The 15030-nt window shown below is 47.6% G+C and overlaps 1 protein-coding gene across 4 annotated transcripts in view; it reads right to left on the bottom strand.

Moving 5' to 3' along the window:
- Mbs (Myosin binding subunit) overlaps window positions 1-15030 on the bottom strand; it is a 120221-nt gene that overhangs the window by 49707 nt on the left and 55484 nt on the right. For all 4 annotated transcript variants that reach the window (XM_077672843.1, XM_077672845.1, XM_077672842.1 and 1 more), the window contains exons 6-12: window positions 14213-14420; window positions 11430-11740; window positions 8549-8682; window positions 6390-6480; window positions 5125-5319; window positions 3140-3314; window positions 1298-1416 (exon numbers count right to left, since the gene is read on the bottom strand). In XM_077672843.1, coding sequence (XP_077528969.1) covers window positions 1298-1416; window positions 3140-3314; window positions 5125-5319; window positions 6390-6480; window positions 8549-8682; window positions 11430-11740; window positions 14213-14420 — 1233 coding nt within the window. The remainder of the gene's footprint in view (window positions 1-1297; window positions 1417-3139; window positions 3315-5124; window positions 5320-6389; window positions 6481-8548; window positions 8683-11429; window positions 11741-14212; window positions 14421-15030) is intronic.

The raw sequence follows: 15030 nt of genomic DNA, 5'->3' as shown, positions 1-15030 counted from the left end.
GTGCTATGAACTGACTGTGGTGTGTGTGGACGTGGCATGCAGGCTTCAACAGCGCACAATGCGACTTGCCGTTGGGCTTTCCTGCGGAGGCTCAGAGGTTTGTTGCGAAGCCGTTGTACGAAACAAAATTGTGCAGGTTCGTACACGCCTCGTGCCGTGCAGGCAACTTCGAGATTGCGGCGCGGCCAGAACCTGCAGGCTCACCCATAGCGTCTGACTCGGCACCTCTCCAGCTCAGCAAAAGCACTTTTGTGTGCGTGAATGCATGTGTGTGTGCGACTCTGCTTCAAACGTGCAGACATTTGTTTTGATGGTTACAGTGGCAACTGTAAGAGCTCACGTTTTGACGAGTGGAGCCACTGTGTGTTTGGGCTCCGCTGAAGAGCGTTGCTCTGCCTGTTCAAGTTGTCATATTGCAAGCACAACAGAGTGCTGCTACCCGAACCATCACTTTTTTTCTACTCGCCAGGTATTAAACAATTTTGGCTTTCCTTCTTTGTCGTTGGAACGGAGGCAACTCCCCCGCAAACTGTTCACTGACCACGCTACCTGAACAGAACAGGGGTCGTACTTGTATGCCTTTGCACTTGTAACATTAGCCTCCTCGGTCCCGGGGTACCCAAATGGGTACCACAACCATAAAGGCAATAGCTTTCCCCCATTCAAAATTAGCGCGTCAAAAGCTGTCTCCCCGCCAAAAGCAGGCCTTGTTTTCACTAAGCCCTTCTAGGTGGCGCGATGTGTCCAGGCATATCTGAAGAGCGAGGCGGAAAAATAGCTTTCACCGGCGCGAGCGCTCGAATGCGTCCACAGGGTAAAAAGACCCAGAGTACCCAAATGGGTACCATCAAATTTCTTAACTTTCGTTTGCTTTTTTGCTATTGTAATTTTTTTGCACCTATTTCTATGGATAATGAACGAAATAAAAGTGTGTCGTAGCATTTTTGTAGCATTTTTGAAGCATTGTAGAATTCTGAAAATATTCATCCTTGCATTCCACACGCACTGAAACCCAGAGTACCCAAATGAGTGCCATCAAATTTTATTACTTTCGTTTCCTTTTTTGCTATTGTAATTTTTTTGCGTTTATTTCTATGGATAATGAATCGAATAAAAATGTGCTACAAAAGATTTTTGTATTTGCGCATTCTTGTGACTGAAGAGGTTAGTCAGAGTGGGTCATCTGACAAGTGGGTTGTACCCTGTGGCTTGGCCGGCGACAGACGATAATAGCTTTCGTCGAAAGCTCACACACCCAGTTCACCACGAAACGAGACCAACCCGAGAGGACACCCACCTGTCCCCCAGCGCTGTCGTCGAGATACACAACGCCTGTCGATCTCCGCTTCGGCCGCCGTCGCCTCGAAATGGCCGCGTTCGTCTTGCTGTCCTCCCGGTCCCCGTCACCCGCCCCCCCTGCAGGCACGTGCGAAAAGAGAGAGGGAAAAAAAATCAACAAAATGAGGGGACAAAAGTTCTCAAAACTTCGCTTTTGTCCCAACAACGGCTCATTTCTAGGACTGGTTGATGCTTGGCGAGAACCCCCCTTTTCAAGCACGTGGGAGTTCCCGACAGGTTGCATATATAATGGCATGGCTGAAACTCTTTCAATGTTTTTTTTTTTTTTTTTATTCCACTGACCACCTTTTTCGCTAGCTTAACCACCCAGTTATGTTGCAATACTGGGAGCATGTTTCTGTTGTAACTTGTAATCCCTGAACACTGGTTACAGGAAGGAATGCATCACCTATGAGTTCTTGTATAATACAGAAGGCCTGTAACCATACTTCGCAAGTTAACCTAGAAAGTTCGTTAAAGTTCACTCCACTCCAAACGCACCCACCGTTGTGCGAGGCACGCACATTGCGCACTACTTTCAGTACTTCCTTTCAGAATTACTGCGCACGCTTTAGAGAGACAGCCAACCGCTTCCGCAAGGCCTGTAGGTCATGTAAGGGTTAACGTTTTATATAGTGCAGTAACCACAAGGAACTTCGGAATAAATTGGTGAAAGCAATTTTAATTTGCCCCTGAACTTTCTGAAATTTGAAAGGTGGTGCGAGACAGTGTCTAAACGTGACACTTTCGTGCATATACAAACTGCCGAGTTTCAGCTTTGATGCGATTCAAAAACTGCATAGAGGAATATAGGCAAGACTGCATTTTACTGTTGTTTAATACCCCTATCACACGGGCACTTTCAGTCGCGATTGAGTCGATCCGGATCAAGCTCAATCCGGATCGGGCTGTGCTACACTGCAGTTTCAATCGCGATCGGCCTCGATCCCACTTGAACTCAATCCTGGTTTTTCAAGCGCAATGGAGGCGGCCAAGCGCGATTGAACGAAAGCGGCGATACTCTCGTCCCCGCTCAGTAATGGCACAGAAGTGACAACTTCAACTAAACTAACGCCACAAATTGTGTCAAATAACTCGACTCGAATAAGCATGCGGTAACATTTACATAGTTTACGTATACCTACGACCGTGCGAAGTTACCAGACGCTGGCCGCAAGTACATTGTTAGCGCCATCTGGTGTACAGAAGTGCAAGCGGTGCAACTTCTCGATCGCGATTGAAACGTGCCATGTAGCAGCGGCAGTGCGTCGAGCGCGCTCGAAAACTCAATCGCGATTCACTTCAATCGCGATTGAAAATGCCCGTGTGACAGGGGTATAAGTTGGAGAGAAGTTTTCAAGTATCTCTTTTCATTTCACGTGCACATAAGGAGGTACTTTGCCACATGGTTCACTGCCATGGTTGCCAGCATTCATTTTGTCAGCGTACCATAATAGACCTGAAAATTGCGCTCTCAAACGTTCCAGGGCCCTGTCAAAGAAACTGTTTCAGTACATGGCGTTCCAAGTGATGCCCTTTCATTTGGGATGAAAGCATATGCTCCACAAAAAATGGTTGGCTGTCCCTTTAGGCACGGAGGTTCAGCTTTTCCTTGGCGCTCTTTGCCCTTAGTCGGCCTTGCGTCATAAAAACCCTATCATCATCATCATCAAGCACGACGGTTTTGCAACGGACGCAAGCTTGGAAACTCCCTCCTTCGAACACCCTTCCCAAATGATGTGCTGCTGCTCACGACACATGCGACCCCTGGAAGAAGAGAGCTGAAACTCGGTAGTCGCACCTTCTCTGACCCCCGTGTCGTCGGCGGACCGTGGCCGCACGGGCACCGTGACCGTGTGGCTGACGTCGGTGGCCCTCTGGCCCCGGGGCCTGGGCATGGAGAAGGTCACCGTGGGGGTGCCCTCGGGGCTGCTGGGGACCACCCGCACGGCAGGGGGCACAGAGGCCTCTTCCTCCTGCGACAGGAGAGGAGAGGGATGTGCGGAGGAGGAGTTGGCGGTGGCAATGATGGCACCAAGCAGGAGAAAAGCAGAGTTGCTCAATACACCCCAATTGGGAAACTCCCCATAGGCCCTGTGTATCAAAAAGTGTTCCACGATTGGCCCCCTGCACTAAGGGCAAACGGGGGCAAGCATGGCACAGGTTGACTGGGCCGCCCTCTATCGGCACGGAGTTGATGCAGTACATGCACACAAGCTCTTACAAGGCACCCACTGGAAGCAAAAACAAAAGCTGCAGTGCATACAGACTCGCAGAAAGTGCCGAAACTTTCTTCAGGCTACAGTCCTTCGAAGATTGCACATACTTTGCTTATTTAGAAAAGCTTTTCATAGCCAACTTCTTTATTTCGCAATGCAGCGTGCAGAAATGCATCACAAGAAAGTGGGTTTGGATAATTAGTAAGCTTTGTGTTCAAATCTATCCCAGTCTGTCCACAAACAAAGCAAAGGTATTGAAGTGCAGTGTCGTGCTTAAGAAACCAACACTTTAGTTACGCAGCCTTTCTTTACAGTGCCATAGGCCATTGGACACAGAGTTCCGATTATTTCAAACGTCCTGCAAAAACTAAAAACGACGCCTGGCGGACAACTAACGCCATTTGGCGTATTTATTGACAACTGTCTCTACGATTTTATTATCATTTGTTTACATTTCGCATGTGGAGACAGCGTTGAGAGTGAAATTTGAACCAGTGATAGCAGCAAGTTCCATGAAAATGGTGTCCACTTCACAACACGCTCCGCTAAAGCGTGGCAGGGACTTCGGCAGCTGCAGCTGCTGATTTTTCTTACCCCAGCAGCAGTGACGACTCCAGCAACATGTGGATTTGTCACATTTTAAGTTCCAATGAAGATGCTCCCATTCAATGGCCTCAGGCTTCGACAAGTGCTAAAAGTAAGGTTCGTTTTTGACTTCACACTGTATTTGTAAACAAAGTGTGCTTCTTATCTGATGACTGCAGTTTTACTTTCACTGGACAACGTGTGGAAGGGATATTTTGTCAAATGCACCGCACCATATCGCGTTAATCACCTTCAAGACAGCCTGGAGCTCGCGTCAAGATAGCGCTGCGGAGCGACGCAAGCCACTTTTCAAGATCTCTAGATTATTTTCTCGTTTTTTACCACTGAAGTGATGAGGATTTTGTGTGAGAACACAAACAAGTATGCTTGGGTGCACACTTTAGAGAGACCGACCTACTCTCAAGTGGCTTCGCGGAGTGGCACAGCCGTCAGGGCCGCTAGGTTGGTGGACCCGCAAAAATCCAAACTTGGTGTACAGCATTGATGTATACATTGAATCGTAGCTTAGGAACATAGAAGCAACTTGTATATCTTAGAATTCCTAAAATAATTTTTAGGCTCAGTACCATCACGTATTTCTATTGTGTTTATACTTTTTTGTGCATTTTTTTTGTTTATTTCACAAATAAATTGTAAATAATTGTACCTTTCACAAAACTGCTGTTATGTATTCGAAAGAGCAGTCTATCAGCTACAATTTCATACATAGCAATGCTAGATGTGTCCAGTAACTCAAAAGAAACAAAATGTTTTGTAGAAGCACTCAAAATCAGCCATTTTTCTACCATAACGAAATAGTCAAGAATGTCACCCTGTGCGTTAAAACTCATCATACACCCCTCGCAAAGTACTATCCATTTGGCGCACAGCCTAAGAAATCACACCGGATGAGTAAAGCTTCTAATTTGAACAATGTGGTAGCCCCCAGGGCTCCGCTCTCTTTCCACCACCATTCACCGACCTTGTCTCTGTTTCTCCAAGAGTGCCGGCGAACCAGTTCCTCTGCCGTGGTGGTGGTGGTGGTGTTGGTGGTAGTGGTGGGCGGTGCTGCGGTGGTGGCTGCTGGCGGAGGCTTGTCCTCTTTCCGGTCTTCAAGTTCCTGCTGCCGCTTGAGCAGCTGCTGTTCAGCCGACTTGACGTCTTCCAGGGTCACGCCCTACACGGACAGAGTCGAGAACCTGAACACACCTGTTTCTGCTACAGCGGGAACGGGGCAATATTGGGAGGCCGGCAACACTGGGATGACGCACCAATGAGAAATGGGCGACACCAGTCTTCTTTTAGGAGTGGTACCTCTTGAACAGCACTGGTGCAGTGCAAATTTTTGGACTAAACAGAATAACTCTTGGGGGGACGACAATGTAAAAAGCCCCCTAAAAAAACTGGAGTTCCTCTCAGAGTTCCACAGGTAATACGATGAGCATGTTTGCTCAGATGCTGAAAAAAAGCGAGAAGCACTCAATAAAGAGGGAAGGGGAACCACAATTGTTCAATATGCACAGCTCCTGCTTTCTCCTCAACCTGCTCTGCATACCTCCATTACGCCACGTCCTTATTTTGCCTTTCTGATACGATACTGCTAAGAGTCAATGAAATGGCTGCTCAATACAAGTGCCCCACTATTCTTTTGGTCTTTGCTGACAATAATGACACTGATTGGCTACACATCAATTACTAGAAGTCCATCTACGGGGCGAAAGAAGCAAGCCAGCGGCTCCTGTCCACCATCTGATGGGAAAGGACCGGCGGAACAACCCATTCTGCCCCTCTCGACGTGCAATTTTGGGGATGAGAAATTTTATTCACTCACTCAGTCAGAAAATATATAAGATTATTATTACTGTACTTGCTTGATAAGTGAGTTCACTTTTTACCCCTCTCCCATACACTACTGGGTTCAACATGTGAGGTAAGCACTTCCACACTTCTTTTTTCTGCCAGAATTTGAAAGTTTGTGTCCCCTTGGGGACACAAGCTTCACTAAATTGCTATAAAATGCGCTACATCGAAGCCAATGCAATGCATCTTAGAGTACACTCTACACAAAATGGGCTGTACAAGTATTAGATGGACCCTATCTTCATTGCAACTGTGTGCTTTTTGCGAACAAGTTTTTCACATGCCAATCAGTTCTGCTGTTGCTGATGCATCAGTCCTTATTTGGGTACAGACACGCCGATGATGCGGCGAGCCCTGCTGCTTCGTCATTTCCCCTACCCTGCTCACCTGCGTGGATCTTCGTGTCTCTCGAACACGTTTGGCATGAGCCTTTCGTTGCGTCTCAGATTCCTCGTCCCGCACAGGTAGCACAAAGGTCCTGGCCACAACGAAGAAAAAAAAAGACAAACGGGAGAGTGAGATGACATTAGAAGGAGAACAAGACGTGCCACTCACAAGAGGACTCAAGCCAGCCATGAGAATGCAGCTTTTCCCAGAGTCCGCAAAGAGGGGCTGTTTCTGGCGTAAAAGTGGAAGGTTTTTCAAATCTCTCTAAATATAAAGTCGATCAAGGATACATCAATTCCAGATATATCGAACCAGAGCTCTTCGGTGTAGGCAGTTGCAAAACTCCGCCTCATCAAAAAACGGCCCGCACCTGGACCCCCCCCCTGCTTTGGACTGTACGTACGGTGGCGCTACCGCGGCCACCGCACACACTATCAAAAAAAAAAACCCGGAAATTATTCAAACTGACAATTTAATGTTTAAATTTATTTTAAGGGTTCGTAACTTTTTTTCTTTTTTGTGCTTTCCTAAGTTACCCATTATTTATTTAAGTGCTGTTTTTCGTTGTGATAGTGCTTGCGTCTGCGCAACTGCCTCGACCGATTGGCGTTTGCGCGGGCACTTCAGCACAACATAGGTCCGACCTGAAGTACTAAATTTGCAGTTCTCGCTCGGCCTACATCACGCTGAATGCCAAAACTAATCCAGTAGCTGATAAAGTGGCTCTAAATAATCCTTTAAAGCTTGCGTAAAGTCGTAGAAGCGAATTTTTAACTCTTTTTTTGCCACCGGAAGACCGCAGATGACGCGCAGCAGACGACAATGTGCAAGCGACAACACATGTCGCTGACCACACGGCCACATTTTTTTACTACTCTTGTTTCAAATGGATATGAAACGCTTGCACGGTTGTACACGTTGGGCTTCTTCAGCACAAAAAATTTACGCAAGCCCCCAAATACCATTTTTTGCCCAGGTCGTCAAGCGGCGAACCGCGTTGTATAGTTTATTTTGTCACCAACAGATGGCGCCACTGTAAAACAAGATCCAAAGCAGTGGACCAATCGTAGGGCCGATTTTTGATGCACGGGGCCTATGGGGAGTTTCGAAACTCCTATATCAAGTAGCTCTGTATCGAACAGCACAAGCATCCCCTTGGAAATCCTATGCAAATGTATAGCACTTTTGTACACGTGTGTTGAACAGTCCACCACCCCATTTCATGTATCGAACGCCGCACTGCAAGTGCCCCTGTAAGTGCGACTCTCCTGATGAAGTTGTGGGCAATGATGGTCAGTTTGAGCGTTTTATACCATCGCAATGAGTCCAAAAGTTCCCTGCACAAACCCCGACTGTACACGCACGCACCGCGTTTCCCACTAGCAGACACGCCACGGCGCTGTCGGGGGCATGTTTTAAATGGGTCTTTCAAGCTGCACACTTCCCTACCTGGTGCACGATCTCAAGCATTATCACCGCAATAATGATAATGTCACTGTTCAGTATCGCAATAGATGAAACGACTAAACGGGAACTGGTTTGACTGTGAAACTTCAACAAGAAAAACATCGGCAAAGCGCACTGAACTATGCATCTACCCAGCTGGATAGCCAGCCACATGTTAGAATCTATCAATTGCTCCGTTTCACAGTCTTCCCTTTTCTCTTGTTTGCACATCTGTTAGTGAGGGAAGACAAAAGGAGCAACCGGAAGTTAAAAAGTCGGTCGGTCTCCTCACCAGACCAAAATGTTGGCGCCCGGTGGCATCGTTACGAAGATACAGCGCTCCAAAAATTGCCATGTTGTCATCATTTCACGGAAATATTTTGTCACCTCAGCTGACATAAACATTTCTTGTGGGCACTTCCGACGATTTTCGAAGGGAAAACTTTGAAACGTGCAATCCGAAAGTGTGACTTTAGTAAAAACAATTTTTTTGGTTGCTTTTCACACATTTCAAGAGGTGAAATATATAGTTGGGAAGCTCCTGGAAAATTCTTTTTCCAGTTGCAAGTGATTTTACAGCACATGTAGGCATCTATTATGAGGCATGGTGTTAAAAAAGAACCCGTGACAAACTGTTTGCAATGCTTTTGTAGCACGACACACTTCACTCAGTTATATTTCGAAGGAGGATGGGGGAGGGGGGTTGTTGTCACCTTTTGGTGATGCTTTCGGCCGAGGGGGGAGTGGACGGGGCACTGGTGGTGACCTCCGTGACTGCGGCATCCGTGTTCACCCGCAGCGGTTTCCGGAGGGTGACAACGTCCGTGGGTGGCGAGGGCTCCTTTTTCTGCGGGTTGGCAAGAGACAGGACAGACAACAGTGGGTCAGGGGGTATCCCAGGGGGGCTATCCTCGACTTCACCAAGTGAGTATCCAAGTGATCTCACTATCACCAACAAGCAGGCACCTGAGCTGTCTAAACATTCTATTATCCCCATCATCAAGAAGAGAACCTTAAGGGGGCACACTGGTCTTAGAAACTTTTTTTTTTGCTTTCCAACCAATTTTGACGAAACTTCATAGGCTTGTTCAGTGTTTTTAGCTGATTTCAAATATCTAATTAGTTTTGATGTCGGATAACTAGTTTCCATTTCATTTAAAAAATCTCCTTGACTGTTTTTGAGAACAATAGGAAAAAAACTATTCAACAAAAGATTATTAGCAAGACATGAAGAGATACCAGAAGTTGTGGAGAATGAAACATGGGAAGCAGTTTTTTTGTTTTGCAATCCCACACAAGTTTACATCAATTCTAACTTTAAGTTTGAAATACTCCTGCTAACGAATTAAAAATATCGCTAATTAAACAACTACTGAAACACAAACTGCCAAATCTGCTTCCCATATCGCATGGTTTACACATTCAGTTTCACAGTGCACAAGAAATGATGTTCCTAGCTGCACTACATACTAGGATGTACCTCTTGAGAATTTTGTATCACTGTGATACCACTCGTGACGAAAAAGTGGGAAATTATGGCAAAATAATTATTTCTTTGTTGAAATTGGGCCTCTAGGGCTTTTATAGGTACCTGGTACTGTTCCACATACAGAATTTTTGGAGGAAACACTGTGGAAATCGAGAGAAAAGTGATACCTAAAAAAATGCTTTTTTGGGCAATTTTTTGGTCCCAAAGACCCATGTGCCCCCTTAAGGGGCTATTTTTAACATCACCAAGAAGAGAGTACCCGAGTATTTCTAATGCCATCAATATGACAGTACCTGAGAGGACTATTCACCATTTCTCTATGTCCCCTTCCTCTTCCCCCCCCCCCCCCCTAAAAAAATTTAACCTGAGGGGGCTATTCTCTAGATCACCAAGAGAGTACCTGAATAGGCTATTCCCAATGTCACGAAAAAGACAGCACCATAGTATTCTCAATGCATCAAGAGAGTACCCAAGAGGCCTATTTACAACATCACAAAAAGTACCTGAGAAGGCCATTCTCAACAATGCCAGGAAGAAAGCACCTGGAAAAGGTATTCTCAATGTTGCCACGAATAGAGTGCCTGAGTATTGTCAATGTCACCAATAAGAGAGCACCTCAGATGGCTTACTCCCTATGGCACCGAGAAGAGTACCGTATAAAGCAGAATATAGGTCGAGATATCTTACTGCAAAAATCTGCCGAGAAGTCCCCCCTCAACCGATAGAGCGGTCACTGGCATAATTCTAGTTGTCATCTGGCGGCCGGGCAGCCCATTAAGCCCATCCAAACCTCAAAGGCAGCATCACCACCACCATCAATCATATGCGGTGCCATCTTTGTTTTGTTTCTTCTCTCGCTGCCAGAGAATGTGTGCGTGCTATTTTCTTCTTGCTCAAAATGAGTTTAGGCACTTGGTGCCAGTGCACAGCAGTGTTTAAAAGAAAAGTTGGGGGTTTTCCAAGGCCAACGAGGTGTCCGCCTTGCACCAGTTCGGTATCACCAGAGGAAGTGTCGCTATTGGTGTTAGCTGAAGGAGCAGCTCTCGGTATGCAACGCTCAGCAGACCTCGTTTCATGGGCGCTGCTCTCTGCGCCTGTGCTGCCGTACGAAGTGGCGACTTTTGTCTGCGAGCGTCGTGCGACGTCTCTACGAATGGATAGCCCGAGATGCTTGCTGGCCGCCTGCACAGACCGGCTCTCGCCACGGTCTCCACACGAGTGCCCCATGCTTTGTGCTTGCTTCACGATGACATGATGTTGTGAGTGTTGAAGTGCTGCACAGGCAATTCCCTGGACTGCACCCAGGACGACTTGCAGTGTGGGCGACAGCCAGCAAGGCGCAGTCATCCGATGACATTTTAGACATCCATAACGAGTAATCCGAGACGAAACAAGTTATAACATCAATAAAGCGATATTGTGTACCGAAATTATATTTTTTTTGCATTTTTCGGCTACAAGGTAAGGCGGTCGACCTATATTCCGGCTCAATCTATATTATACGATATCTTAGGGGGGCTATTCACAACACCGCCAAGAAGGGAGTACCGTATTTTTGTGTGTATAGCCCGCACCAAAAATGCGAAAATTTAAGTGCCAAAGTAGGGGTGCGGATAGTACGCAGGGTTTTTCCTTTAGTCCAATTTCACGGCAATGCGCATTGTGCAGTCGAGCTCCTACGCAGTAACACCGACTAAGCTTTCCATAGCGCTAGCAAGAGCAGTGACACTGAGTGAATTGTGACTTTCACCTTGCAGTCAGTGTATTCTACTTGCCAAATATACCCCTTTTCCGTCTACATAGTATGTGATGTATTGCTTGAGCAATAGCTTCGGTGCAGCCTTTCCTGTATCAACTAAGTGGGCAATACGCGAGGATTTTTTTTCTTTTCCGGTGGGCTGAAAGTGGGGGTGTGAATTATCTGCAGGGGTGGGTTATACACGTGAAAATACAGTAAGTCAAAATGGTATTCTCAACGCTATTCAGTATTCCAAACAAGAGAACACCTCAGAGGTCTATTCCACACAGCCCCAGCAAGAGAGCACCCGACAGGGCTACTCTCAGTGGCACCAAGAGAAGAGCGAGAGGAGCGGGAGGAGGGGCACCTTTTCGTCGATGGTGATGGTTGCCACGACGACGGGTGGCGACTCGGCCCCGCTCCTCGGGGCCAGCCCGGGGTGTGCGACCGTCACTTCCGCGGAGACCGGCTCCGCGGCCTTCTGGCTGTCCACTGTGGGGCTGGGCCTCCGCAGCCTCCGCAGGGCCACCGTCACCTCCTCCTCCTCCTCTTCCGGCCGGGGAGTGGCCTTGTTGTCCGCGTAGGCGTTGCTCACCGCCCGGTTCACCTCGTTCTTGCGCGCCACCTCCAGTGCGCTCGGGTGCAGCCGGATCTCACGCTCCTCCGACTTGCGCTCAGCTGTCCGGAATGACGCCAAAAAAGGTCGTTCTCAAGACAAAATCGAAGCCCCTTTCATCTAACGAGAAGGATGGTTCAAAAGTGAAGCTTTCTCTGCACATAAGTGAGCGAGTGGGTGTTCGCGATTAATTTGTTTGAATTAGATTTATTCAGACGTTTGAGTAGCTTAGGGTATGAGTAGATGCTTTCGAGGGACCTAGGTTCAATTCTGTCCATGGAAAGTCTTCTTTTTTTGTTTCACCATTATCATGAGCAGGACTATTAGCAGGACTAAGAAAGCTTTGCTTTAAAACAGACGTCTGGGCCTGTCAGCTTTTGTAAGTGGCCAGGACATCTACAGTAACCACCAATACTCCCTGTGTGCGGTGTATGGCAAGTCTCAAACCATGTGCACAGTTTTTTTTTTCTGTATGTTGTTTTCCTGTTACGACGTTAACAAGCTTTCATGCCGAGGTTTGTTGTCCACTTTTTGCCCTGAAGCCTTGGGAAGACCAAGTTCCAGCATTGCTTATCTCTATGCTTGAAGTACTGAATTTGCACGTAAATAATGCGACCTCGAATATAAGAAAAGAAAAGAAAAAATATATTACGACTCTAACGCGAGGTAATGCAAGTGGAAACAGCAATCAAACGGCGGTTGCCCGCAGGACGTAGCACTGAAGCTCGACCGTTTGTTTCTCTTTGTACTCAAATTTAAAATAGATACAGTTAAACCTCAATGTAACAAACTTCAATGTAATGAAACCCTCAATGTAACAAACCATAGAATTTTTTGTAACCTCAAGTGTACGCACACCATGTATTTTCACCCTTGGTGTAACGAAGTCCTGTTTGCCCAAATTTCAATGTAACAAAGTTTCATGGAGATTCAGGCATGAAATTTCAGTTGTAGAAGTAGATTTTGGGAGACGCAAGCGCGGAAACGGGGTCTCAATAAAACGTGAACAACGACACGGGCCACCCAATGTTGCGGATGCAGCAAGCCATGGGGTCCGTGAGCGAGCTCCTTGCCTACAAACTCCGTGGCGCACATGCACGGCTGGCGCTATGTTTCTGTTTTTGTTGGAGCTTAATCATCTACTTGGGGCATCAGCGTGAACTGCACGGAGCGTTTTCTCCCTGCAAAAACGCACCCCGCAAGCCACAGGCGCACTGACGCAGCCGCGGAAACCACCTGCGCGATGCGGGTAGCTCCAGCGACCGCTTCTAGTTGCTCGCTAAAACGTAACTGGAGGGGCAAACGAGAGGAGCACGCGAGAAAAAAAGCGGATAACGCGGGTGAAATTTTCACTGTAAAACGTCATACACACCACATACGAAAGCGCCCATCAAATATCCTCCGCGGTGGTAAGCCTAATCATCTCTGGCGATGCCACCGTTGCCGCATGCCGCCGCTTTGCCCTTTGTTTGAGTGTGGTTCCATCGTTCCAGCAAGCATTTGTGAATCTTTGAGCCTTGTGCGTGCGTTTTTTTCACGCCCACGTCTGCAATTGCGTGGACCAGCCTTGGCCAGAAAGCAACTCGCGCTGTGCACGGCAGTAGGGGCAGTGGGAGGAGCTGGACCAGTCTCTCCAATGGGGAGGCGCGCACCCTATGGCAGGAGCGTCGAAGCGCTCGGGGATGCCGGCTGACCCCGCCAGACATAATAAGGCTTACCACCATGAAGAATATTTGACGGGTGCTTTCGTAAGCAGCGCGTATGACGTTTTACAGTGAAAATTTCGCCTGCAATATCCACTTTTTTTTTTCTCGCATGCCCCTCTCGCTTGCCCGTCCAGTTACGTTTTAGCGAGCAACTAGAAGCAGTCGCTGGAGCTACCCGCAATCTGCAGGTGGTCTCTGCGGCTGCGTCAGCGCACCTGTGGCTTGCAGGGTGCGTTTTTGCTGGGAGAAAACGCTCCATGCAGTTCACGCTGATGCCTGAGTTAGACTATTAACTTCAACAGAAACAGAAACAGTGCGCCAGCTGCGTATGCACCACGTTTTCGTTTGCAGGAAATGCTTCAGGAGATGAACACTTCATTATAACCACGAATTCCAATGTAGCAAAATTTCAATGTAATGAAGTAAATTACGAATTTTACAGACTGTGTTACATCAAGGTTGAACTGTATTTGCTTGCGTTTTAGTCCTCACAGCACCTTTCCCTACACAACTTTTCGTTGGCCATCTCGCTACACTTCTTCACTGTTGTGCCACATTGTTGTGCCTCTTGAATTTCTCTTCGTCCATCTAATATAATACCAATGTCTTGGCTCATCCTATATACTTTGCCGTATGCACGAAGATGTTCCTTTTGTGGTGTACGTACCCCTCCTGCTTTGGTCTATTGGCCTTAAAGTGTATCTTAAATAAGAAAATAAAATGAAACATATCCAGCCGTTACCGAGGGTGAAGAGAAAAAAAAAAGCCGATCAGCAGCAGCCACTCGTGAGAGAGCAAGAGAGAGGGCGTGCCGCCCTGCCCGCTCACCCTCCTCGTCGACCTTGGCCAGCAGCAGCTGGGCCTCGATGGCGGAGCGCTCGGCTGAGGTGTCCTTGACCACCACACTGTTCTTGTCGGCCAGGCTCATGCGGGTGACCGAGGTGCGCCGCTTGAGCGGGGGCGGCTGCGGCAGGATGGGCCGCGCCTGGGCCTTGCGCTCCAGGATCTCCTGGATCTCGGGCCGCTCCTTCTGCATCTGCACGGCAATTGAGGGACAGTCGCTACAGGATTGACCCCGAAGTGAACAAGGATGAAAACTGAAGGACTCGGAAATCGTCACAGCACTTTGCAAGCCTGGTGTTTTCTTTCTGTCTTGTTGTGACCTGCGCAAATGAACTACGGCTCTAGACTTGCACTAAGGACTGGATGAAAGGGCCCCTAATTGAATACGCAGAGCCCGACAAACTTTTTTCTGTGTCCCTTTGAAAGGGCACTAGATTCCCTCTTGTCTGTGGTGCCTTGAATGCTACACGTCCTTGGGTTGTGGACAAACACAGTATGCAAGCAACACCACCGTGTAGTTAGACACCTGTGGAGAATTACAAAAAAAAAAACTGAAAACACGAGACGTACACTGCACCGCAAGTTTTGCACACACACACACATCTTAATTCCATTACTGTGCACACTGGACTGCGTACAGCCGAATGGACTCCATTCCCGTCTTGTGGGCAGGGATCTTCGCAGGGATTACTTCTACAATGAAATCTACTCTACCGTATTCTACAACAATGCCACGCCATCACATAGCTGCTGCCAGCACTGCCATTTTTTTCCTCCTCAACATCCCTCTTGAACCTCTCTCA

This window comes from Haemaphysalis longicornis, unplaced genomic scaffold, assembly GCF_048455015.1.
Source record: "Haemaphysalis longicornis isolate Haplotype H1 unplaced genomic scaffold, Haemaphysalis longicornis Haplotype H1 scaffold_6, whole genome shotgun sequence".
NCBI classification, from domain to species: domain Eukaryota; kingdom Metazoa; phylum Arthropoda; class Arachnida; order Ixodida; family Ixodidae; genus Haemaphysalis; species Haemaphysalis longicornis.
The sequence above is the reverse complement of the archived record's forward strand: the minus strand, read 5'-3'. Positions and strand labels throughout refer to the sequence as shown.